The sequence below is a fragment of the Indicator indicator genome, chromosome 34, assembly GCF_027791375.1.
Source record: "Indicator indicator isolate 239-I01 chromosome 34, UM_Iind_1.1, whole genome shotgun sequence".
In the NCBI taxonomy this organism is placed as follows: domain Eukaryota; kingdom Metazoa; phylum Chordata; class Aves; order Piciformes; family Indicatoridae; genus Indicator; species Indicator indicator.
Window position 1 is genome coordinate 1828717 of NC_072043.1, and position 25171 is coordinate 1853887.

At 51.4% G+C, this 25171-nt stretch overlaps 1 protein-coding gene across 1 annotated transcript; it reads left to right on the plus strand.

Annotated features, from left to right (window-relative positions):
- Positions 1-426: 426 nt before the first annotated feature.
- On the plus strand, positions 427-24543 carry ALG9 (ALG9 alpha-1,2-mannosyltransferase). The gene is made up of 16 exons (XM_054395563.1): positions 427-445; positions 477-606; positions 1204-1342; positions 1721-1855; positions 2625-2695; positions 2787-2875; positions 3981-4116; positions 4494-4581; positions 4729-4834; positions 10195-10317; positions 11914-12068; positions 12696-12825; positions 13537-13684; positions 13987-14116; positions 15594-15724; positions 24420-24543. The coding sequence occupies exons 1-16, from the start codon at positions 427-429 to the stop codon at positions 24541-24543; spliced, it is 1854 nt and encodes a 617-aa protein (XP_054251538.1).
- The last annotated feature ends 628 nt before the right edge of the window (positions 24544-25171 follow it).

Sequence of the window (25171 nt, forward strand, 5' to 3'; positions counted from 1 at the left end):
AGTGCAGCCCCCCAGCAGGTGCTGCCTCCAGCACCACCTGACCCCCAGAGGTGACTGCCCAGCCCCTCTTGAGCTCCACCGGCTTCCTCCATCTACCCTTAACCATCCATGGTGTGGGGAAGGAACCTCTGCCTCCAAAGAGCTTCTCTTCCTGCCCTATTCCCAGCTATTTAGTGCTGGGGGTACCCAATAAAATGCTTTTACAGTAGTGTGTTCCACGTTGAGCTGCTCTCCTGCCCAGTGCTGCCTGGGAAGGGAAGGGGAAAGGGAAAAGGGAAGGAAAAGGAGAGGAGAAAGGGAAAGAGAGGGGGATGGGGGTGAGATGGGAAGGGAAGGGTGCTCGGGCAGAGGTGGGTGAGGCTGGCCGCAGCAGAGCGCGCACCCGGCTGCCCGCGCACGCGGCTCGGTCCCGTGCCCACACCCGGCATGGCGGCCGGCGGCTTCGGCGCTGCTCTCGTTTCGTCCGCTGGCGGCAGGAGCGGGCGCTCGGCTTCCCGTACTCGGCATGGCCGCCAAAGGGGCCCGGCAACGGACGCGGGCTGGCGGCGGCGGGGAGTCGGCTCGGCCGCGGTCGGAAGCCTCGGGCGCGGAGGAGAGCCGCTCGGAGTAGGTGGTGGAGCGCAGGGCTGCAGCGGGCGGCTGGGCTGCAGCGGGCGGCTGCACCTTCCCCCCGCGGCCGTCTGTCGGGGGCGGGTTCTGCAGCCGTCACTCGGGCGGGATCCCGGCTGTTCCAGGGGGGCACGGCAGGCCCGGCGCCGGCGGGGCGGTGTCTGCTGCCAGCACCCGCCCAGGGATTACCTCGCTGCTGGGTGTTCCGGCTCAGCGGTGCCCATAGGCCCGAGGGAGCTCCGCGCCGGGTGGCCGTGGCGTGTGGCGCTGCCTTCGCTGCAGCTCCTCCCGGGCCTGCCGTGGCTAGTACGTGGCTGTGCTCTCCGTTGTAGGGGGAGAGAGTGAGGTGCTGGGAGGATGGCTTGCAGCAGTGCGTGAAGCACTCAAACCTTTGCTCCGGCACAGTGAGGAGGATGATGGTGCTTCCGTGGGAGAAAGCCTCATCTGTGCTTGCACCCTGCTGAAATGGCAGAGTGGCAAACACGGCTGTCAGTTTCAGTGCCTGGTGTCGCATTGCGAGTCTCGATCTCGTTGTTGAGGTTTCTCGCTGCATATTTGCCTTTTGTTTGTTTGTTTGTTTTTCCTTTGGATTAGGTCATCTGGGAGCAAAGCAGGACAAGTTTGGGCCCCTGAAGGATCAACAGCTTTCAAGTGTCTCATCTCAGCCCGGTTCTGTGCAGCTCTCTTGAGCAACATCTCAGATTGTGATGAGACATTTAACTACTGGGAACCGGTAAATATTTTTCTTACCTTCATAGATTCATAGAATGGGTTGGAAGGGACCTTCAAGGTCATCCAGCTCCAACCCCCTGCCATGAACAGGGACACTTCCCACCAGCCCAGGTTGCTCGAGACCTCGTCAGCTGGGGCTGAACACCTCCAGGGAGAGGGCATCCACAGCCTCCCTGGGCAACCTGTTCCAGTGTCTCCCCACCCTCACTGGAAATTGCAGAAATGTAGGAATTTGTAGCTGCCCTGTGCAAGTGCAACCTTGTGCTGATCTCTGTCTTTCAAAGACAACATTTCTTACTGAAGAATTCAGAGATGGGAAGTGCAAAGCTGTCTGCTTCGTGTGATGTGTATTTCTTGATGTGTTTATTCTCCACTGCAGACACACTACCTCGTTTATGGAAAGGGGTTTCAGACGTGGGAATATTCCCCAGCCTATGCCATCCGCTCCTATGCTTACCTGTGGCTTCATGCCTTACCAGCCTTGTTCCACGCTAGAGTTCTGCAGACTAACAAGGTAAATTAAAGGGTGCAAAGCTTCTTTGCTGATGAATAAACGTGCCTTTGGTCTATTTCAGACAGCTGCTTTGTTTGTTTGCAGAGGGAAGAGAATTAGTGTTTACAAAATGCTGATGGGTTTGCAAACACTAACTTCCCCGCAAGGATTTTCAAGAGTTTGTGAGCTGACCCCAGGGAATCCAAAGAAAAGTGACTGGGAGGTTGCAGGGAAGTGCTATCAGGCTCCAGTTTGATTGGGAAGCTGTCCAAGAAGGGCTGCAGGCTCCTTGGCTTCTTGAGTGTGTGCAGGCCTGGGGATAGTTACCTGGCAGCCACAGGCTCTCCTTCACCCCTCTGGATTTCACCCTGATGCTTTAGGAGCCCGTACTGATTTTTATGCCAGCTAGCAATGACTGCTTTGATTATTTTTTTTTTTTGCAATGAACTATAAAAAATGAATCAGTATTTTGCAAAGGATATTGTAACTGAAGCCACAGAAACCACTGAATGTTCATCCTGTTTGGGTATCCATTGCCATACTTTGACAACAGAAAAGAGGAGTAGCTCTGGTAAATTCAGTGAACTGAGTTAACTTCCTGTTCAGTGTTAGAGGGCTGCCAGGATCTTCAGCATCCCTTGTTTTGGCATCTGGATTTACCAGAGTAGGCTCATTCACCACTGCCAAACTTGTTTCATCCTGTGCAGAGCTGTTGTTCTTGAGACCAGCTTAGTAACAGCTGCATAATTTTCACTGCAAACCTTGTTCAGACTCTGAATGTGTCTCCTAGGTTCTTATCTTCTATTTCCTCCGATGTTTCCTGGCCTTCCTGAGCTGCATTTGTGAACTCTACTTCTACAAGTGAGTGAGGTTTATGGTGTGTGCCTTAGGTACTGTTCTTTTATGCAGTGAGGATGTTTTTGTGGTATCTAACAGTCTTTTGCTTCCTTAGGGCTGTGTGCAAGAAGTTTGGGCTACATGTGAGCCGCCTGATGTTGGCCTTCTTAGTACTCAGCACAGGGATGTTTTGCTCATCTGCAGGTAAGTTTGCTTAGCAATGACACCAGCAATTACTTTGTCCAAAGACAGGTCCAGAGAGAAGAAGATCTGCAGCACAAAAATCTCTCAGGCACTGGCACAGGCTGCCCAGGGAGGTGGTGGAGTCCCCATCCCTGGAGGTGTTCAAGAAACCTGTGGCCATGGCACGTGGGGACATGGTTTGATGGCCATGGTGGTGTTGGGTTGCAGGTTGGACTGGATGATCTCAGAGGGCTTTTCCAGCCCAAACAGTTCTGTGATTCTCCAGCAATCATTTGTTGTATTCTGCTGCAGATATTTCTCAGGGCAGGTGTGAAGACAGAATAAATGTGGGTTCAAATTATGTTCCCTGCATCACTGTCTTGTCTCTTCCCTTTTCCAGGGCAGGTTTGTTTCTATTGCTGCCTCAGTCTCTCTGCAATGGGCCATGCCATTTAAACAGAGTCCTGGCCTACCTTCCTTGAACATAATTCAAGGAAGGAGGATCATCTTCTGTCTTGTGCCTTTGTGTCCTGTGCCTTCTGTCTGCTTGTACCCATTTGTCTAGCCACCCACTGCCAGACTTCTGAAACATCTGCTACAGGTATTGAGTGAAGTGTGGAGAGAGACTTTGGGCCAAGGTTTTCTGTATTGTGTGCATACAGAAACTTAAAGCTTAGGAGTGCTGAGATTTCCTGGTTTGCCCTTTTTTTTAGTTTGTTTCTGGCCAGTGGAGAAAGGACTTTCCCTTCATTGTGTTTGCAGTGTCAGAGGTCTCCTCATTCTGCGCAGGTGTTTCAGGGACTGCAGTCAGTCAGCTCCCATTTTCTGCTGCCTCCTGAGCAGGTTCATTTCATTTTTCTCAGCCTAGTGGAGTACAGAGGGTGCAGGAAGTGTTACAAGTGGTAGCTGTGGGTGCTATCAAGTGCTGAGTGCCACCAAGGAAAGAAGCCTTCTGGTCTTGTCAGAATCCTCTTTTGGTGTTTTGCTTTCACTGAAATGAGAGTGGCCTGTCTCCAATCCCCGCTCCAGGGGCAATGAATGAGAGATGATTAGCCTTATCTTGGCCTCCTGCAGTTCTCCCACTGTGGGAAAGCTGTGCTAACCCTTTTCTTTCCCTGTGTTGCAGCTTTCCTCCCAAGCAGTTTCTGCATGTACACCACAGTGATTGCCATAACTGGTTGGTATATGGACAAGACCTCTGTAGCAGTGCTGGGGGTGGCCGCTGGAGCCCTTCTGGGCTGGCCCTTCAGTGCAGCTCTTGGGTAAGGAGAGGAGGGCTCAGGAATTCTGCACTTTGCCAAATGTTTCTTGCCTGCTTGGGGAGAATGTAGGGGTTGGAGAGCTGAAAGAAGAAACTAGCAGGGACTGAGCTGCTAGCCTGGTCCAGGAGTGTGGCTACAGGCTTCCGTAGCCTGACTGCTTTGCTTTTGAAGACCTTAGGTTGGGGAGATTTCCTGACCCTAAGGTACAGAGAGTAAGACCTGAGTTGGATGACTGGAATATGGACTATGGAGTAGAAGCAGAGCCCAGTGAAGTGATGGTTTTCTTCCAGCTACTGCCCTGCTTGTTTTCAAGGGGCAGGAAAACCTGCAGTGGGGAAAAGACAAAGTCTCCAGGTGACACCAGATCTCTCTTTCAGGCTTCCTATTGCCTTTGACTTGTTGATACTGAAGCAGAGGTGGAAAAGTTTCTTCAACTGGTGTGTGGTGTCCTTGATCCTGTTTTTGGTAAGCACCTGTGACAGCTGAAAGAGGGAATGGACTAGGATTGCAAGGGAAGGGGTGGATTCCATTCAGAAAATGGGAGATGGAGCTTCTTGGCAGTCCAGCCAAGAGCTTCTGGCACCTGAAATAACAGCTGATGCTTTCTTCCAGGTGCCACTGGTAGCTGTGGACAGTTATCACTATGGGAAGCTGGTAGTTGCACCTCTCAACATTGTTTTATACAATGTCTTCACCCCTCACGGACCTGATCTCTATGGTGAGTGTAAGATAAGACGACAGGAAAAGAGTCAGCAGTTTCAATCGGCTGCTGCGTTGCTCCTGGGACCCACCAGCTCTTGGTTACCAATCCATGGTGACCCGTTCCAGCCTCCAAGCTCCACAGGGCTGCACTTGCAGCTTTTTGGCACAGGATGTCACTCTCGGGCTGGGAATCAGCAGGCCGCTGCCGTGGTTCTCTGCCCTGGAAATCGAGCTGCTGTTGTTTGTTTCAAAGTGCTGCAAAGCCTCCTGAGATGTCACAGCAGAGAACTTTCAGTAGCAAAGGTGTCTGTGTGCTTTGTGAGTGCAGTAGGCACAGCTGTCTATGTGTTTGTCTGCTTTGATTGACTGCTTGGCTGCTGTTCCTCACAGGATGCAGAACCCACAGTTCTCCCACTTCACATCAGGTCTCTACAGACTCCCTGAGTCCCTGCTTGTGCCTTGGAAATCTCCTTTCTTGCTGCAGTGTGTGGCCTGGGCTTTGCTTGTAAGCAGAATCTGAGGTTACAGAAGTATCTAATCTGCAGGCAAATCATCTGCCTAAGAGAAGTTCCCATGCAGGAGACTTTGTGACCCAGACCTCAGGGCTGAGCCTTGATGGCAATGCTGTAGTGCTCGCCTGGGAGCTGCCACTGCGCTCAGCTGTTCCTAGCAGGTACTTCTAGAGCTGAAGAGTAGAAAAGTATTCTGTCTCCAGCAGAGCTTCAGAGGGCTTGGCAGAGTCTTCAGGGATGTTAGGGTGCAGGATCTCTCTGTCATCTCTCTCATCCCTTTAAGCCCTGTTGAGATATTTTACAAGGGTTTGTAGTGGTAGGATGAGAGGGAATGGATTGAAGCTTGAGGAGGGCAGATTGAGACTGGAGATGAGGAGGAAATTTTTGACAGTGAGGATGGGGAGACACTGGGACAGGTTGTCCAGGGAGGCTGTGGATGCCCTCTCCCTGGAGGTGTTCAAGGCCAGGCTGGATGAGGCCTTGAGCAAGCTGGGCTGGTGGAGGTGTCCCTGTCCATGGCAGCAATGTTGGAACTGGATGAGCTTCAAGGTCCCTTCCAACCCAACCCATTCTGTGAGATGATATTCAAGGAGCAGTGGTTAGCAGCAAGGCTTTCTCTGGCAGTGCCCTGCAGGCCAGATTTGTTGGTTCATGTGAAGGGCTGTGTCTGGGTGGTGCTGATTTGTTGCTTGCTCTGTGGCACAGCAGGGCAGCAACTGCCTCGCCAGGGTTTCAACTTTGCAGGAAGGCTCTGAAGTCTGTTGCTGTGAATTTTGCTGCAACTAAACTCCAGGCTCTGTCTCTGATAGGTTTTGGCATGGACTTGTGCCTGACCTTTTCCACACTGGTTCATGAGTTGTTTCCAGAAGCCTCCAGGGACCAATCTGTTCCAAAGTGTTTTATTCATGGTGACATTCATGCAACATCCTCAGGCTAGTAGGAGAAGCCTGCTTGGAATTGCTCTTTAAGGCAGTGTGGCCAGAACAACACTGTGTGTTTAGAGAGCTTCAAAACACTTGGGAAAAATAACACTAGCAGGGGAGATGAAAGGGTTGGACAATCCCTTTTGGCTCTGCAGCTGGGATTTCCCAACTTTCACATGATGGCAGCAAGAGCTGCTGGAGGTTGTGCAGAGTCATCAACCCACAGCATCCTCAGTGTAAACACCACAGTGTTTTTCCTTTGGGAATTCTGGAGGCAAGGTTGGATTTTGTTTATTTTTTGTTTAGTCTTTAGCAAATGAACTCCTTTCTGGATAAATTCAGGTTGTGCAATGAATGTTTCCCTGGGGTGGTGAGGATTCTGCAGCCAAAGGAAAGTAGTTCCTAAGTATATGTCCCTGAAGCTGGTTCTGAGGCTTTGGGATGTTTTTTGGTGCATTTCTGTTCTAAGAAGGCACAATTTGTGACAAAAGTTGTGTCCCACTTCCTCTGATCAGAGCTTTGGCTGTGATTTGCAGTGGGGAGGTGCTCTGGGAATCTTTGTTCAGCTTGGGCACAGTAAGCTGCAGCTGGTTTTGTGACACCTTGCTCTGTTGGGTCCTGCTTGAAACCAGCTGAGGTGCAGAAAGCAGAATGTTTATTGTACCAGCACTGAATCAGACTTGCTTAGAATGAGGGCTGTGACTCATGATCAAATTACTGTGCCTTAGTTACTGCTCAACAGCTGAACTACAGCTCCACTCTGCATGCAGCCTTCTAGCCTGTGACAAACAGGGAGGGACATCTTAGGTTAAGCCTAATTTACAACTCCCCTGCTTTGTCCTGAGCCACCCTCACCATGGCAGTGGTCAAGCTGCAGCATGGTAGCTTAGTGAGTTCTGTTAACTGGTGTGAGGGTTTGATTTCTAGAACTGCTCCCAGAGCCTCTCCCACAGCACAAAGTTCAAGCCAGTTTCTGGCTCAGTGCCTGGCAGTGCCATCAGCCCCATGGAACCACAGTGCCAGGAGCTGACTGGGCCACAATGTTCTTCCCAGGGATTTTGTTTTTACAGATTCAGAGATTGCATCAGGTTGGAAGGGAGCCTCAAAGGGCATCTTGTCCAACCCCCCTGCAGGCAGCAGGGACACCCCAACTGGAGCAGGCTGCACAGGGACACATCCAGGCTGATCTTGAATGTCTGCATGGATGGAGCCTCAAGCACAGCCCTGGGCAGCCTGTTCTAGGATTTCACCACTCTCCTTGTGCAGAACTTCCTCCTGATGTCCAACCTACATCTCCCCTGCTCCACTTTCAAACCATTGCTCCTTGTCCTGTCACTCCAAGCCCTTCTGAACAGTCCCTCCCCAGCCTTCATGTAGCTCCCCTTCAGACATTGAAATGCAGTTCTAAGGTCTCCCTGGAGCCTTCTTCTCTCCAGGCTGAACAGCCCCAACTCTTTCAGCCTGTCCCACATCTGTAGCCCACATCTGCTCATCTCAGGCATGTGGGGTCCTTGCAGAAGTTCAATCAGCCATGGTGTGAGTGCAGTGCTGTGGATGGAGAGTTCAAGTGTACCTCTTGAAAGGTGTTCTGGGCTAGGACTTCAGGCATGCAGTGGGGTTGTTCTTTTTTTAGCTTGCAGTTCTTTCTCAGCTCACCTTGAGTCGTTGTGGATAAGAGGAATAAAAGCATTTTGCCCTGGGAGGCATTGAGACTGAATGTCTCTGAATGGGTGAGTCATCACAGTGCCTCTTGCCTGGTGTCTGGGAATTCTTTTCCTTGCCTCTATAATGCACTGTTCTCTCTTTTCTTTCTATTTTTTTTCCCTTTCTTTAGTGTTTTTTTTTTTTTTTTTCTCCTCACCCAGAGAGGAAAATCCCTCACTGGAGAAGGAGGGGAGGTTACAGTGCTTAGTTCTAAAGGGCAACTCAGTCAACAATAGAAAAAATATCAGAGAAAGTAGGATTTTTATTAAAGCTGGGCATCAGAGCAGCTGCCCTCTTCCTTAGCTGAGTCCCTCAGGACACCTCTGAGCCTTTCAGGCTGTGTCTGGATTGTGGAGGAGGAGTGGATCATGAGGGTCCTTCATTCCTGAATCCCAGGCTACCAAATCAGAGACCAAGCTAGAGAGAGCCATGGTTACTTCTCTTTACTTTCCACAGCATCCAGGGCAGGTAGAAGGGTGACAGTAGGGTCCCTGGCACTGTTCTCTGAAGATGTGAGGCTGGGCTGTGCTTTGCAGCTTAATTGCACCCACTGGAGGGTAACAGTTTAGACTAGTGCAAAGAGCTTTCTGTCTTGTCCTGGTGTCTCCTGTGGTGAAGTTGCTGTTGTCTGGAGCAGTGGGGGTGGGAAAGCAGGCAGTGGAACCCAGTTCCAGTGCTTTGCTGTGTAAGGAAAGGCCTTGGTGCTCCACAGTAGTAGTGCCTGGAGTGGGTTAACCCTGCTTTAAGTCTTTAGAAACCTGCACTGCTGCCCCAGAAGAGACTCTGGAGGCAGCAGGGCTGGGGAGTACCCAAGGGTCCCTTTGCGTAAACATTTCTGGGTGTCCACAGGGAAGGGTTACAGTGTGGTACCCCACAGTGCCTCGTTTGCCCTCACAGGTGGACCTCAGTCAGCAGTCCTGGTGGCTAGGAAGGGTAATACACTTCAGGTCTAAAATGCTCTGCCTTCTGCAGAGCAAGATCTGTCACAGTGACTGTTTAGTGCAGGTCCATAAACATGGAGTCACCAACAGGGGCTAGAGAAAGAGGAAAGGACATTGGCACAGCTGCAGTGTTGCCACACAGGTAGCTCTGTGATGTCCATCACTCAGTGTAATCTTCCAATCTACCCTATCCCATGTTCAGCCTTTCACAGGCTGAGGATTGTGCTCCTGTGGGACCTGCAGGAATTCTGAGGCAGGTGAAGGGAGAGAGAAGCTGAATTCCTAATCATTGACTCCCTGCTCCTCAAAATCCAGACCTGTAATTGCTGTTTGCTTTCAGAGCTAACAGCTAAAGGTTTCCTAAAAGAACCTCAGCTGCTTGGTCTTGGCCAGTGCCATGTTTCTGACACTCCCAGTGCAGCTCCTGCTGATGCTTAGGGGTGGGAGCTTGCAGAGGTGTGGGGTTTTCCTTGCTGCTTTTCCCTTGTCTGATTAACTTCAACATGGACCCTATTTAAGTGGCTCTGATTGCAGGAAATTGCTGTGGCATGTGACACATGTCACAACAGTGCAGTGATTAAAGCCCCCACATGTCATTTGCTGACTGATGGAGCTAATCACACAGAGAGAGTGGAGAGGAGCTGGCATTCCTTATTGTTCAGGGTTTGAAAGCATCCTGAGCTCAGAGTCCAAATAAATGACAGCTGAAGGTGGGATTTCTTTCACTTTGCATCCTTTGAAGCTGGCAAACAACCCCCAAGTGTGTGGTGGCAGGAGGCAGAGTTGGTTTGGTCCTGTTTGAAGCTACATGGTAAGAACAAAGTCAAGCAGGGACATTTTAAACAGTGTTGACCACAGCCAGCATCTGGATGACCTTGGGTGGCAGTGCTTGTTGAGGTGAAGTGGGAATGTGACTCCTTTTCTTCCTCTTTTTTTAAGGAAGGTGGCTGCAGGAGAGCTGGGGAGGGACTTTGCACAAGGGTTTGTGGTGATAGAACAAGAGGGAATGGATTGAAGCTGGAAAAGGGGAGATTGAGACTGGATGAGGAAGAAATTCTTGACTGAGGGTAGGGAGACCCTGGAACAGGTTGCCCAGGGAGGTTGTGGATGTTCCCTCCCTGGAGGTGTTCAAGGCCAGGCTGGATGAGGCCCTGAGCAACCTGGGCTGGTGGGAGCTGTGATGCCTGCTGCTGATCTCAGTCTGTGTCAGGCAGAGAAGCAACAACTCTGCAGGTACAGGCAGATCTCATACATGCCTGTATTTAGAAGCTCTGGTTTCCTTTTCTCACCCTTTAGGTACAGAACCCTGGACCTTCTATTTCATCAATGGCTTTCTGAATTTCAACGTGGCATTCATTTTGGCACTGCTTGTGCTGCCACTGACTTGTCTGATGGAGTGTCTGCTTCAGAAATTTCATGGTGAGTGCAAGCCAGCTGTGAGAGCCAAGCACAGGCAGCCTGGATCTCCACCTGAGTTACTGAAGGGAGAGCTTGCCTGCCAAAGAGCAGCTTCCCTGTGTTGGAAGTGAAACTAGGCTCAGGCAAAACCTTTGGAGTAAGAGGAAAGTTCCTAGAGCTCCTTACTCACTTGCAGTTTTGACCCCACAATGGAGCTGCTGTGGAAAGGAGGTGTAGTGAGTTGCATCCACCCAGGTGCTGCCTGCAAAAAGGCAGAGACATGGCCTGGAGGATGATTCCTGGGTGCCCTGTCTCCACTTGAAGAAGAATGTGTTAGCAAGGCTGAACTCTTCATGCCCAGAGTAAGCTTTAGCAAGTTGTGTGGTACACAGATGTGTACCTCAGCCAGATGTGCATTAGAAGTAATGCTTAAAGGGGAAGGAAGCTGTGTGCTCATTGTTGTACCTGCAGCTGGAAGTGGCAGCCTTTGTGGTTATTTGGGGACTATTTTGCTGGCTCTTCTATTGCTACTCTTTTATATCACTGCCAGGAAGATTCATCAAGCGTCAGCAGCAGCCTCCAGATTCATCACTCCCCTTAGTGCTTCCCTCTCTGGTATCTTACTGAATGCAGGAAACAAAACCATCCCAATCCTTGCTGAAAATGTATCTTCAGGGCGATTTGCTTCTAGCTGTGCCTCGGGTGTGACTGCCACACCGTCAGAAGCCAGTAAAAGCTCAGCAGGAGGTCCTGTAAATGCAAGCTCTCCTGCTGCTCCCTCGGTGTTCTCCTGCTCAGCAGCCTTAGCAGTTCTGCCAGCTGCTTTGTTCTTGCTGTCTGCGAAATGCCCTCAGCCTAATTGCTTAACTCTGCTGTTGGGAGCAGCAAAAGGGGCAGAAAAGGGACTGCAAATTGTCAGGGGCTGAAGAACCCTCCTTGGTGTGATTAAAATTCAGGGGAATTGTTGTTATTTTTGAATCAGTTGTTTCCTTCCTTCAGCAGAAGGTGCCTGAGAGACTTCTCTGGCTGTTGGCTTTTGTAATGAGGTGATGAAGGTTGGAGAGGAAAAAAAACCAAAACGTTTGTGAGTGGAAGGGTAGGTCCAGAGGAGATCCTTTCTGATCACAGCAGGGATTCCAGTATTGCTGGCTACACATTTAGACCTGGGAGTTCTTGATGGGTTTTACCTCTTCACAGAGTCATGGAATGGCTCCCCCTGGAAGGGAGACCTCAGAGCTCATCTCCTCCAACCTCCCCACCACAGGCAGGGACAGCTCTCAACTAGACTCAGCTGCTCAAGGCCTCATCCAGCCTGGCCTTGAACACCTCACCCAACCTGCTGTCCTTTATTTGCTGCTTTTGGTCTTTTAAAGGCTGCTGAAATAAGTAATATTGTAGGGGGGAAAAAAATCCCCTGGGATCCAAATTCTGTATTGCCTTCGGCTATGGTGGCTGGATTGCAGCAAGGTAGCTGCTCAGCACATGGTGTGTTTGGGTCTGAAGGCAATGGTCTGGAGCTGAGGAATGAGATTTTGAATGTGAGAGGGGTTGTGCAAGTGGGGGACTAGGATGAAGCCCTTTTTCTTTCCTTACTACTTGGCTGAGTGTTTCTTTCAGTTCAGAATCTGGGCCGTCCCTACTGGCTGACGCTTGCTCCTATGTACATTTGGATCATGATTTTCTTCACTCAGCCCCACAAAGAGGAGAGGTTTCTCTTTCCCATCTATCCCCTCATCTGCCTCTCTGGTGCTGTGGCTCTCTCTGCTCTTCAGGTGAGTGTCTGTGGAACATGGTTTTGGTGAGCTGAGACACGAGGAGGGACTTTGCACAAGGGTTTGTGGTAGCAGAATGAGAGGGAATGGATTGAAGCTGGAAAAGGGCAGACTGGGACTGGAGATTAGGAAGAAATTCTAGACAATGAGGGAGGGGAGATACTGGAACAGGTTGCCCAGGGAGGTTGTGGATGTTCCCTGCCTGGAGGTGTTCAAGGCCAGGTTGGGTGAGACCTTGAGCAACCTGGGCTGGTGGGAGGTGTCCCTGCCCATGGCAGGGGGTTGGGGCTGGAAGGCAGCTCTAAGACTGGACTCTAAGACTCCTCCTGGAGTCTTCTCTTCTGCAGGCTGACCAAACCCAGCTCCTCTGCAGGCTGACCAAGCCCAGCTCCCTCAGCCTGGCTCACAGCAGAGGATGCTTTCTTCAGACCCTCTGGATTCACAGTCAAGACATGTGGCAGAGCCGTAGCAATTTCTGTGCTTTGCTTTTATTGCTCTGAATGAAAAAACAAACAAACCAACCCCAAAGACCAGGAAGGTGGCTGGAGGTGCAGGCAGGGCTGGAAGGCTCTGTAGGACAAAGAGAGTGTTGGAGTAATTGTATCTTTCTTCTCCCTCTCCCCTCAGAAATGTTACCACTTCATCTTCCAGCGCTACCGCCTGGAGCACTACACAGTCTCCTCCAACTGGCTGGCCCTGGGGACTGTCCTTCTCTTTGGCCTTTTGTCACTCTCACGCTCTGTTGCCTTGTTCAGAGGTTGGTACTTCAGACTTCTCCGCTGCTTTCCTGCCTCTTGGCCTTGAGGCCTCCCAAAGTGGTGCTGCTTTGACTGCAGCAGCGCAGCAAAAGGAAGGAAGCTTGGAAGTTCTGCTGCTCCCCCCCCAGCACTAGAAGGACCTGGAGCTGCTGGAGTGGGTCCAGAGGAGGACACTAAGATGATCAGAGGGTTGCAGAACCTCCCCTGTGGGGACAGGTTGGGAGAGTTGGGGCTGTTCAGCCTGGAGAAGAGAAGGCTCCAGGGAGACCTCAGAGCCAGTACCTGATGGGGCTCCAGGAGAGCTGGGGAGGGATTGTTTACAAGGGGCTTTAGTGGTAGGACAAGAGGGAATGGATTGAAGCTTGAGGAGGAGAGGCTGAGACTGGAGATTAGGAAGAAACTCTTGACATTGAGGGAGGCAAGACACTGGCACAGGTTGCCCAGGGAGGCTGTGGATGCCCTCTCCCTGGAGGTGTTCAGGGCCAGGTTGGATGAGGACTTGAGAACCCTGGAAGGTGTCCCTGCCCATGGCAGGGGGGTTGGAGCTGGATGATCTTGAAGGTCCCTTCCAACCCAACCCATTCTGTGATTTGTTCAAGAAGTTACCAGTTAAAAGTCATGTATGAACCATTTTTTGTTGTCTCTCACAAGCAGCCATGTCCTTATCACCTATTTCTCTAACCTTCTTTGCAACCTCCTGCCTTCCCCAGGCTACCATGGGCCCCTGGACCTGTACCCAGAGTTCCACAGGATTGCTACTGACCCAAGCATTCACACAGTGCCAGAGGGCAGGCCAGTTAATGTCTGTGTGGGAAAGGAATGGCACAGGTTCCCTAGCAGCTTTCTCCTGCCAGACAAGTAAGTTGCTTCATGCAAAGCTTCATCCTGCTGTGATTCATGAGGGGCACTCCCCAGAAGAACTGTTCATGGGAGCAACTTTAAAGCCCTTGCATCTCTGTTACCACCAGCATCTCCAAAACAAAAGGTCCTGAAGTTTGTTGTCAGCAGATTCTGCTGGCCACAAGCTACTGAGAATTTGTCCTGTGCCTGCTCCTTGAGCAGTCACTGACATGTCCTTGGTTATGCTTTTGGTTTTCTCACACAGTGTTACCAGCTCTTGGGTTTTCCTACTGGGCTCTCTGACACTCTTCTCTCTGCAGCTGGCAGCTCCAGTTCATCCTGTCAGAATTCAGGGGCCAGTTACCAAAACCATTTGCCAAGGGAGCCATGGCCACACGGATCATCCCCACTGACATGAATGACCAAAACAGGGAGGAGCCATCCAGATATGTAAGGATTAGATCCCTCTTGCCTTTTCCTTACCTTGCTCTGTAGTTTGTGTTAATATAATGCCCCTGGACAAGGGACAGTGGATGGAAACTCCAGCACAGCAGGTTCCACCTCAACATGAGGAGGAACTTCTTCACTGGGAGGGTCACAGAGCCCTGGAGCAGACTGCCCAGAGAGGTTGTGGAGTCTCCTTCTCTGGAGCCTTTCCAGCCCCATCTGGATGTGTTCCTGTGTGACCTGTGCTGGATTCTGTGGTCCTGCTCTGGCCCCTGCTGGTTGGGCTGGATGATCTCCTGAGGTCCCTTCCAACCCTTAACATCCTGTGAGCCTGGGATTGGCTCTCCCCATTTTGTTTCCTGGGCACCACAGAAGTTACAAACCAAACCCCACCGCCACCTCCCTGGGCAGCTTGTCCCAATCAATGCCTGACCACTCTTGCTGGGAAGAAATCGTTCCTAATCTCCAAGCTAAACCTCCCCTGGCACAATCCCAGGCCATTTCCTCTTGCCCATTGCCCATCACTTGTGATCTGCTCTCAGAAGTGGCTGGAAGGCAGTGCTGTAATACAGGAGCAAACTGTGTGGGTAAAGCCTTCTGGGATGAAGCTTTCTTATTTGGAGCCTCATTATGCAGTTACTGGAAATGAGAAGGAGGACTGTTCCCACCTGAGAGGAGCTGTCTGCTGCAGTGCATTGCATGGAGCCAATCTTTCCCTGTGGCATATTTTTAGCACAGACAGCTGGCTGCTGCACAGCCTGTGACTAACACAGCAAACCACACTTTTGTTTCAGCCTTGTTCCTTAATGGCACCCTGCAATTTGGTATTTGTCATGCAAGCAGGCAAAAAGGGGCCTGGGACAGGAGGGATTTGCTGGATGTGAGTTCTAAATGGGGTTTGAAAAACTTTTACTCCTGACCTATGAACAAGAGCAAGAAAACAAGATCTTTTCCTCAGGTTTAGTGAGCCTACAGCTGCAAGAATACATGGGGGAAGGGAAAGAGGAAAGAATAAAGATGGCAAGCACTGGAAAAGACCAACAGAGTGAATACAGCCAAATAGAATCATAGCTCCACAGAATGCCAGCTGGAAGGGACCCCAAGGATCATCTGGTCCAAGCTTTCTAGGTGACAGTGGAGTTTGGGATCCCAAGGATCACCTGGTCCAAGCTTTCTAGGTGACAGTGGAGTTTGGGATCCCAAGGATCACCTGGTCCAAGCTTTCTAGGTGACTGTGGAGTTTGGGACCCCAAGGATCATCTTGTCCAGCCTTTCTAGGTGACAGTGGAGTTAATAGCTTGTGTTCCTCCATAAAGGTTTTGCTTGAAAGCATTCAAGATAGTTTAATCCTGCATTTTGACATCACTTGTTGCTAGCAGTTGAACCCCTTTCTCCTTGATAAGTAGCAGCCTGTATAAAAGAACTGATCCAAGCAGAAGCCTGCAGGAAATGAACCACACCAATGTCTTTCTTTCTGCAGATTGACATTTCCAAATGCCACTATCTGGTGGACTTGGATACAGGAGTTGAAACCCCAAGGGAGCCAAGGTATTCCTCCCACAAGGAAGAGTGGGTAACCATTGCCTACAAGCCATTCCTAGATGCTTCCAGGTATGCTTTACCCATTTGAGAGGGGGGAGGAAGGTCTGTGACCTCATCCTGTTCAGTTACCTGCTTGCACAGGCAGCTGTGGGTAGGGCAGAGAGAGACATTAGCTAATGCCAGCTTGACATCCACCTTTCAGTAAGGCAGCTTGCTGGCCTCAGTGCAGCCTTTGTCAAACTCAGACACAGAATCACAGAATGGCTCAGGTTGGAAAGGACCTCAGAGATCATCTGCTCCAACCTCCCTGCCATGAGCAGGGACAGCTCTCAGCTCGATCAGGTTGCTCAAGGCCTTATCCAACCTGGTCTTGAACACCTCCATAACCACTCTGGGCAACCTGTTCCAGAGTCTCACCACCCTCCTGCTGAAGAACTTCTTCCTCAGCTCCACTCTAACCCTGCTCTCCCTCAGCTTCAAACCATTCCCCCTTGGCCTGTCTCTAGATACCCTCAGGAAAAGTCTCTCTGCAGCCTTCCTGCAGGATCCTTTCAGCTAGTGGAAGGCAGCTCTAAGGTCCCCCTGGAGCCTTCTCCTCTCCAGGCTGAACACCCCCAGCTCCCTCAGCCTGGCCTCACAGCAGAGCTGCTGCAGCCCTCGGATCATCTTTGTGGCCTCCTCTGGACTCTCTCCAGCAGCTCTGTGTCCTTCTTATGCTGGGGACACCAGAACTGGAGGCAGGATTGGAGGTGAGGTCTGAGCAGAGCAGAGTCAAAGGGCAGAATCCCCTCTCCTGCCCTGGTGCCCACACTCCTCTGGCTGCAGCTCAGCACACAGCTGCCTGCTGGGCTGAAGCTAGCTGAGGGGGGTGTTGAGGATTGCTTTGGATAAGAATCCTCCCTGGGCACTTACTGCTGAAGCAGTGCTGCTTGTTTTGCTTTCTAAAGAAATGAGAGGTGTGTCACCAACTTCCAGCAGCCTTTTGAATCTGCAGCCTTCTTCCAGCCACGTTCAAGACAAGCATAAGGCAGTCTGAAAGGGCACTGAGCTCTTAAAATGCTCTGAGAGCTGGCAGGCAGAGAGGGGAGGCTGCCTCACTGAGTGAAGAGTGAGCAAGGCCACACCTGTGTTACACACCTGAGAGTCCATGCAGATGACCTCTGGTAGAATCCATCCTCCATGAATTCTGCTGCTCGCTGAACAGTTTCCCTGTGTGTCTGAAGAGGAATTTTTGTGGGAAGCTGAGGCTGAAGTTGCTCTCCTGCAGGCTAACAGGAGGTGCAGTCAGGGTTGGCAGACTGGGGGTCGTGGTTCATCTGCAAATACAGAAAGCCTCAGCTGGAAGGGGATGGTTGTGTAGCCATTTACAGCTCTGCTCATGGAGCTGTCATAACAGGACTGGAAAGAAAACCTCTGTAAAAACCCAACACCGAGTTCAGGGCCCTCCTATTTTCTGTGAGACCTTTTTATTTCCTAGTAATAGGACCCTCTGGGGAGGGGGTGGCTGGTAAAAGCAGTTGAAGAGTGAGAAAAAGTGATCATGTGAGAGCAGCTCCCAGGAGTGCTCTCATGTTCCCAGCTTGCTGACACAAACAAGTTTCCTTGGCACGGTCCTTCATGAACTAGTATTTTCCAAGAGACCTGCTGCTGCATCCAGGCAGGACTTTGGGAAGGCAGGATGGAGGTGGCCAATCAGTCTTATGAATGAGGCAAGAGAAGCATCTGCACAGGAGTGTTGCAGAGGACTCCTTGTGTTAGATCACATGCCCCTGAATGCACATTTCTGCCTGGATGACAAAGGAATTGTAGTTTGAAAGCTTCCTATCCTCTGCTTAACAGCCAAGCTCTGATTGTTTGGACCTGATCTGAAGACCTTTGAAGTCCCTCAGAGGCACTGAGTTCCTCCTCATGTTTAGATGGAACTTCTTATGCTCAAATTGATGTTCATTGCCTCTTGTCCTGTCACTGGGGACCACTGAGAAGAGTCTGAGCTCCATCTTCCTGACAGCCACCAGGCTGAGGCTGGTAACTCCTTCCCAGCTGGCAGTGCAAACCTCTACAATCTCTTTCCTTTGCTCTAGGATACTCTGTGTTGCATTTAGATCACCTGCAAACCCCAGCTAGATTCCCAACCTGCATGTTTCTCCTTGCCTAAGAGTCTCTGAAACCTGCAGTCAGACTCCAGTAGCTCACTCAGCACAGGGATGTCCATTTCTCTGTGTGGTCCTTCATGGCTTTGGAGGGGAGAGCCCCTGTGGCTGTTAGCTCTGGAAGGAATGGGCTGGCTCGTGGCAGCAGCAGTGTCATCTCACCATGGAACAGCAGCTTGTGAGCATCTGAGAGTCAGGAAAATCATGAAGCCTCAGAGCATGCTGAGCCTGGCAAGGATGAGGTGTGAAGGCAGGGTGGGGAAAGGGGAGCACACTCCGTGGCTAAACAATCACCAAGGCCAGAGGGCAGATCACCTAAAAGTGGTGAGGAGGGAAGGGGACCCTGCTGAGTGTCCCCTTTAACAAAAGGTGCTGTAGCATTAGTGGTAGGCTGGAACAGAAGAGGGTTTGCAAAGCATGACCTGGGAGTAGATGAGGCAGACCGATCCTTAGCCCTGCTGGTGTTGCCTGCCAGCCTCCTCTGCTCCTGTTCTTGTGCTGTGTGGAAATTCTCCATGCTGCTCCTTATCAGTGCTTCACAGCTGGAGCAGAGGGGAGGTGTGGTGCCTTCAGCAGTGGAGGAGGCCAGGTTGCCATAGCAGCAGGTCTGATTTCCATCCCTGCTGTGAGTATCTCCAGAGCTCCTGCAGTCTGGAGTGCTGGGCTCTGTCCCGTCAGCAAAGCCTCAGCAGCCAGCAGGTGAGGCAGCTGGAGTGCAGAGTGCCAGGGAAGCACTGGGAGGGCCTGTGCTTCCCTGCAGGGTATCACTGATGCCAAGGGATGAGAGAAGCAGCAGTGTCTCCCCCACCTTGTCACCCTGCTTGCCTGCCAGGTTCTGTGCTTCCCATGCAGAAGAGCAGCAGGGCACATGCAGAGCAGAGGGCACAGCTTCCCAGGACAGTGAGGAGCACAAGGAACAAACCATGCAAGGTTTGGTCTGCCCTGCTGTTAGCCAGGCTGTCAGGCCAAGGTGTCACATTTGAAACTGGATACTGCAGAGAGGGACAAGGCCCCTTCTGCCAGCACACCCACAGCATCAGGAGCAAGAGGAGCCTCAGAAGGGCTCCAGGGCCAGACACGGAGGTCTGTGGGCAGAGTCAGTGAGGAGGCATCAAGAACTCCTCAAATGATCCAGGCTGCTCCCATCTCTGAGTATCTACCTTCTCCTCCTTCCCCAGCTCTGCCTCTCAAATCCAGCAGCTGCTTCCACACAGTGAGGTGGAAGTGTCCCCTGCTAGCTATGAAGTAAGTGTAAAAAACACTCTATGGAAATGCAGCTTGGTTTGGATCAGAGGCAAGGAGCAACAGGAGCAGTGTCACTTGGGACTGAGCTGGGAAGGAAGCTGCCAGGGGAGATTTCAGGTCTGCAGCTCAGTGGCTGTAGAGCAAGGAGCATTTGGGGGAAAAAAAGAAGGGAGGAAAGGAGGAAAGAAGGAAGGAAGGAAAGAAGGAAGGAAGGAAAGGAGGAAGGAAGGATGGAAAGGAGGAAGGAAGGATGGAAAGGAAGAAGGAAGGAAGGAAAGGAGGGAGGAAGGAAGGAAGGGAGGAAAGGAGGGAGGAAGGGAGGAAAGGAGGAAGGAAGGGAGGAAAGGAGGGAGGAAGGAAGGAAGGGAGGAAAGGAGGGAGGAAGGAAGGGAGGAAAGGAGGGAGGAAGGAAGGGAGGAAAGGAGGGAGGAAGGAAGGAAGGGAGGAGAGGAGGGAGGAAGGAAGGAAGGGAGGAAAGGAGGGAGGAAGGAAGGAAGGGAGGAAAGGAGGGAGGAAGGAAGGAAGGGAGGAAAGGAGGAAGGAAGGAAGGGAGGAAAGGAGGAAGGAAGGAAGGGAGGAAAGGAGGGAGGAAGGAAGGAAGGGAGGAAAGGAGGGAGGAAGGAAGGGAGGGAGGAAAGGAGGGAGGAAGGAAGGAGGGAGGAAAGGAGGGAGGAAGGAAGGAAGGGAGGAAAGGAGGGAGGAAGGAAGGAAGGGAGGAAAGGAGGGAGGAAGGAAGGAAGGGAGGAAAGGAGGGAGGAAGGAAGGAAGGGAGGAAAGGAGGGAGGAAGGAAGGAAGGGAGGAAAGGAGGGAGGAAGGAAGGAAGGGAGGAAAGGAGGGAGGAAGGAAGGAAGGGAGGAAAGGAGGGAGGAAGGAGGAGGAAAGGGAGGAAGCAGGAAGGGAGGAAGGAGGAGGAAGGAAGGAGGAAAGGAGGGAGGAAGGAAGGAAGGGAGGAAAGGAGGGAGGAAGGAAGGAAGGGAGGAAAGGAGGGAGGAAGGAAGGAAGGGAGGAAAGGAGGGAGGAAGGGAGGAAGGGAGGAAAGGAGGGAGGAAGGAGGAAGGGAGGGGAAGGAGGAGGAAGGAGGAAGGGAGGGAGGAAGGAGGAGGGAGGAAAGGAGGAAGGGAGGAAGGAAGGGAGGAAAGGAGGAAGGAAGGGAGGAAAGGAGGAAGGGAAGGAAAGGAGGAAAGAAGGAAAGAAATTAAATCCAGCAGCTCCCCACCCCAGCCCAGGCTCCAGCCCTTGTTCTTTGAGGATAAATGACCCCAGCAGCTGAGTTCCCTCCTGCTGCACTGGAGGCTTCTGGGACTGGCTGCCAGTCTCACACTGACGTCAGCCAGCGCCAGTGTGGCTCTCAGCTGGCTCTGATAAATGGTGCTGCTAATTGAATTAGAGAGCACTCCGAGCCACCAGCTAATTATGCTCCTCAGGAAGCTGCTTTGCCAAGGTCCATTTAATTCTATATTGGCTGAGCACTCTGAAGCTGGCACAGAAAAGGGGAAATGTACAGCTCCCCACTGAGGAGCAGATATTTTCCCAGCTCTTTAGGCTGAGCCTCTGCTTGCTACAAATGTTTGGGTTTTCCAAAAAATACAAAAACAACCCCCTGAAAAAACTATTCTTAGTGCAAAATGAATGATGTGGTGCCCTTCTCCTAGCATATCATTGCCCTGCTTTGAGAAGATGCATAGTCTCCTTCCCTTTGGTGCTGCTCTCCTCCATGGTGCATGAAATGTTTCCCCTACTTTTCTTCTGCAAGTAGCTACATTGCTTCTTAGGTGCATGGGTAGTGCACAACACCCAGAGAAAGTGCAAAGCTTTGTGGGTCTCAGAGAGCTGTGATCATCAGCTTCCTGTGCATGCCCAGAGCTGGAAGGAACTAGGTCCTGCCCATGTGGCAGGGATGCAACCCCTTCCCTTCCCTTCCCTTCCCTTCCCTTCCCTTCCCTTCCCTTCCTCCCTTCCCCTTCCCTTCCCTTCCCTTCCCTTCCCTTCCCTTCCCTTCCCTCTTCCCTTCCCTTCCCTTCCCTTCCCTTCTCCCTTCCCTTCCCTTCCCTTCCCTTCCCCTTCCCTTCCCTTCCCCTTCCCTTCCCTTCCCTTCCCCTTCCCTTCCCTCTTCCCTTCCCCTTCCCTTCCCCTTTCCCTTCCCTTCCCTTCCCTTCCCTTCCCTTCCCTTCCCTTCCCTTCCCTTCCCTTCCCCTCCCCTCCCCTATCTAACTGCTTCCTTTCATGTCACTCTGTGAGCCTGGGAACCTCTTCACCTGGCAGTGCTTTGCTTTCAATCCCAGGAGAGGCTCCCCTGGCAGAACTGAGATGCTTCCTCTGGCAGCCCAGTGAGCAGCTGGCAGAAGTGTTTAGCACCCAAGAGCAGAGTGGTTCCAGCTCTGCTGCGCCTCCTGCTCACTCTGCACCCCAGTCCCAGCTGGGAGCTGCTCTGGGTGCTGGAGCAGATATTCCCCTGGAACCCAAACAAATGGCAAAGAATTCATCCCAGCCCCTGGAATGTGGGATACCCCCCAGAGCAAGAGCTGAGCAGAATTTGCCAGTTGCTTGGCTGCATCAGGGCTCCAGTGGCATTGCACTAGACCCTTGGCTACCCAGCTTGGAGCTTTCATGGCCTTGATCTTGCTGCCAGCATCCTGCTTAGGAGCTCTGTGCTGATTGAGGCTGCACACATTGACAGTCTCTGGGGGCCAAACTTAGCAGCAAATGCAAATGGAACATTATAAATATTCCCTGGCATCTGTCATGCCAACCCCTTCCACGTGCCATCTGCTGTCTGAGCCTGGCAAAGGGAGGTGACAGGAGGTGAAGGCTCCCTGTCTGAGTTTAAAACTCTGTCATGACTTCCTGAGCCATAGGTGCACCAGCAGCTGTGGTTCTCTCATGGCTGCTGCTGGGAGCAGGCAGCCAGGGCTTTGCTGCCACAGAGTTAGCAGCAGCAGAGGCAGCAGCCTTGTGCTTGGCTCCAGTCTGAGGCTCTATTCCATGAGAAAGTTGCTGCTCCAACTCCCTGATCATTTTCATGGCCCTCCTCTGGACCTGCTCCTTCAGGGCCATGTCCTTGTGCTGAGGGTCTCCAGAGCTGGACACAGCACTGCAGGTGAGGTCTCAACAGAGCAAAGCAGCAGAATCTCCTCTCGACCTACCAGCCAGGCTGCTTTTGCTGGTAGTGCTGTGGCAGTGCAAGGAGCTGTAACCAGTCCATTCCTGGATGCTCTTTCCCTCCAAGCTGCAGGAGCTGAGGAGCTGCTGCTTCTCTGCTGGATTCACAGTGAGGCTGTAAGAAGAAGCCTCCAAGGAGGTGGAGTTCCCAGGGACACTTCCTGCCATTGTTTCTTGAGACTGCATTTTGGAAAGAGAGCCTCTGCTGCCTGGCACTAAACAATCCAGACACAATTCATCTTTCTGCTGAAGAAGTCACTTGGGTTGGATGTGCAGAACCTGGGCTGTGGTGCCAGCAAGGCTGTGTGAATTGCAGTGACCAGCAGGTACAGTCTGGACCTGTGTGCCAGCCCTGCCCACTCAGCCTGCTCCTGAGAAGAGGGGAGACCTGAAAGGAGGCTGCAGTAAGGGGGAGGTTGGTCTCTTCCTAGTCTCAGGTGATAGAAGGAAAGGAAATGGCCTGAAATTGTGCTAGGGGAGGGCTAGGAACAATTTCTTTGCTGCAAGAGTGGTCAGGGATTGGCACAGGCTGCCCAGGGAGGTGGTGGAGTCCCCATCCCTGGAGGTGTTCAAGAAACCTGTGGCACTTGGGGATATAGTTTGGTGACCATGGTGGGGTTGGGTTGCTTGTTGGACTGGATGGTCTTAGAGGCCTTTTCCAACCCAAAGGTTTCTGTGATTCTAAATGAAACTTGAGTGCTACTGCTGCTGCTGCTTTTCCAAGCTCTATGTGGATGAAATGAGACTTAGGTCTGTCAGGGGTTGATAGTTTCCCAACAAGTTGATTTTAAAGAGATAAAAGAGAATAAACCTTCAGTGCTGAGGAAGCAAGATTCAACCCAGCCCTGCTTTCACATTTTGGAAGCTTCTAGCAAGGTTTAGTGCTGCTGCTGCTGAAGGGCATCCATTGAAACCTGACTTTCCCTATGAGTTTGCTCAGTAAGGGAATAGCTGCATTTAAAATGTACTCAGCTAGCACAGCTCCAGGAATTAGCAACCAAACAAAAGGTACTAATTTGATGCAGCCATTAAACCCTCCCTGCTTGGAGCACTCCATTGGTCCAATTGTTGCGAAGTGCTGTGAAATGCCAGCATCCAGCAGCAGCAGGGCATGGAGCTGACTGCTGGCAGCCTGCAGCAAGCTGCCTTGGAGGCTTTGGAGCAGTCCAGCCCTCCTTAATTCAGTGCCCTCAACAGGAGAGCAGGCACCAGAGCAACACTTCAGAATGCCAGTGCCTAGCAAAGCTTTCATCTGCCCTGCAGACATGTGTGGAGGAATAAGGCAGCCAGAAAGATTGGATAGAAAAGAGGAGATGCCAGGAGCTAAATGCATCACTGCTGTCTTTCATCTTCATAGCATACCCTCAGAGACAGGGCCTGCCTGCCTGCCTGCTACCAAAGGCCCCCAGGGCTCTGCTGGCTGCTTTTTGGGCAGAGAGCCAGGATCTAAGTTTCCTTCAAGAATTACAAAACCTTCCTGCCCTCTCTCCCCCTTAATCCTGCTGGAATGGTTAGTGGGCTGAAGGACTGGGCAGGCTGCTGCTCTTAAATTGGTGATGCTGGCACAAACCAGGGAGAAAATCAGCTTCATATTCTTGAACTTCTAGAGGTGTTAAATGGAAATTGGTCAGGCATTGGCACAGGCTGCCCAGAGAGGTGGTGGAGTCCTCATCCCTGGAGGTGTTCAAGAAACCTCTGGCAATGGCACTTGAGGACATGGTTTGGTGGCCATGGTGGGGTTGGGTTGAAGGTTGGACTGGAGGATCCTAGAGGGATTTCCAGCTGAAATGATTCTATGATTCTGTGATTCTATGACTCAGTGATGCTCTGATTCTGTGCTCCTCTGATTCCCTGGTTCTGTGATTCTCTGATTCTGATTCTCCGATTTGTGATTCTTTGACTCTGTGCTCCTTGGCTCTCTGATTCTCTGGTTCTGTGATTCTCTGACTCTGTGCTCCTTGGTTCTGTGATTCTCTGATTCTGATTCTCTGACTCTCTGCTCCTCTGATTCTGTGATTCTCTGACTCTGTGCTCCTCTGATTCTGTGACTCTCTGATTCTCTATCCCTGACCCAGCAGCATTCCTCCTGTCACTGACTCCTCAGCCCAACTCCTTTGCAAAGCTGCCTTGGTCTGGTTTTGAACCCTCTGCCAAATGAGCACTTTAAGGCTGATTTGGTGTTTTCTTTTCTTTGTCTTTCTGCTTTTAGGTCCTCCAAGCTGCTGCGTGCATTCTACATCCCTCTGCTCTCGGAGCAGTACACCTGGTATGCAAACTACACCATTCTGAAATCCAGGAGGTCAAAGCAAAGCAGGAGGAAAATGGGAGGGTAGCAACACACCTGAGCAACCAATCTCAAAGCATCTGCTGACACTCTTGGGCAGCTGCCTCCCAAGTCATCCTCAGTTCTCTTTTGGGAAGGCTCTGCTTGTAAGGTCCACTAATAAAGATTTCCCATGAAGTGGTTTCATTCCCTGCAGCTCCCAGCTGGGAAAAGGGTGCAGCAGCTGCTTCCAGTGTCAGGTTCTGCTCTGCCTCCACACAACCTGTTGGTAAGGAACCAATTGGAAACCCAGCAGCCCCCTACAACCACATTATCCCTGCTGCTCCCTCTGTAATTCTTTCTTACACCAGGGAAGAGAAAACTGGGAAATAAAAAGGAATGGCAGTGTTGAAGTGCTGCTCCAGCCTGCAGTCTGGCACTGGGAGAATCCAGCTCAGCTTCTCTTTCTTTTTCTCCTGCCCCTCCATTATCCTTCTATTTTTTTCCTGTTTTTCCCTAGGGATTTTTTTTTTTTCAGGTAACAATGTTTAGGAATCATTATTTGTTAAAAAAAAAAAAAAATGGGGAAAAGAGGAAAACACCTGAGAGAAAATGATCTGAAATGGCCTGAATCTCAAGGAATGGTGCAGCATGAGCCACAGAGGGACAGCTCTGTCCATGGAATCTTGGCATTGGAC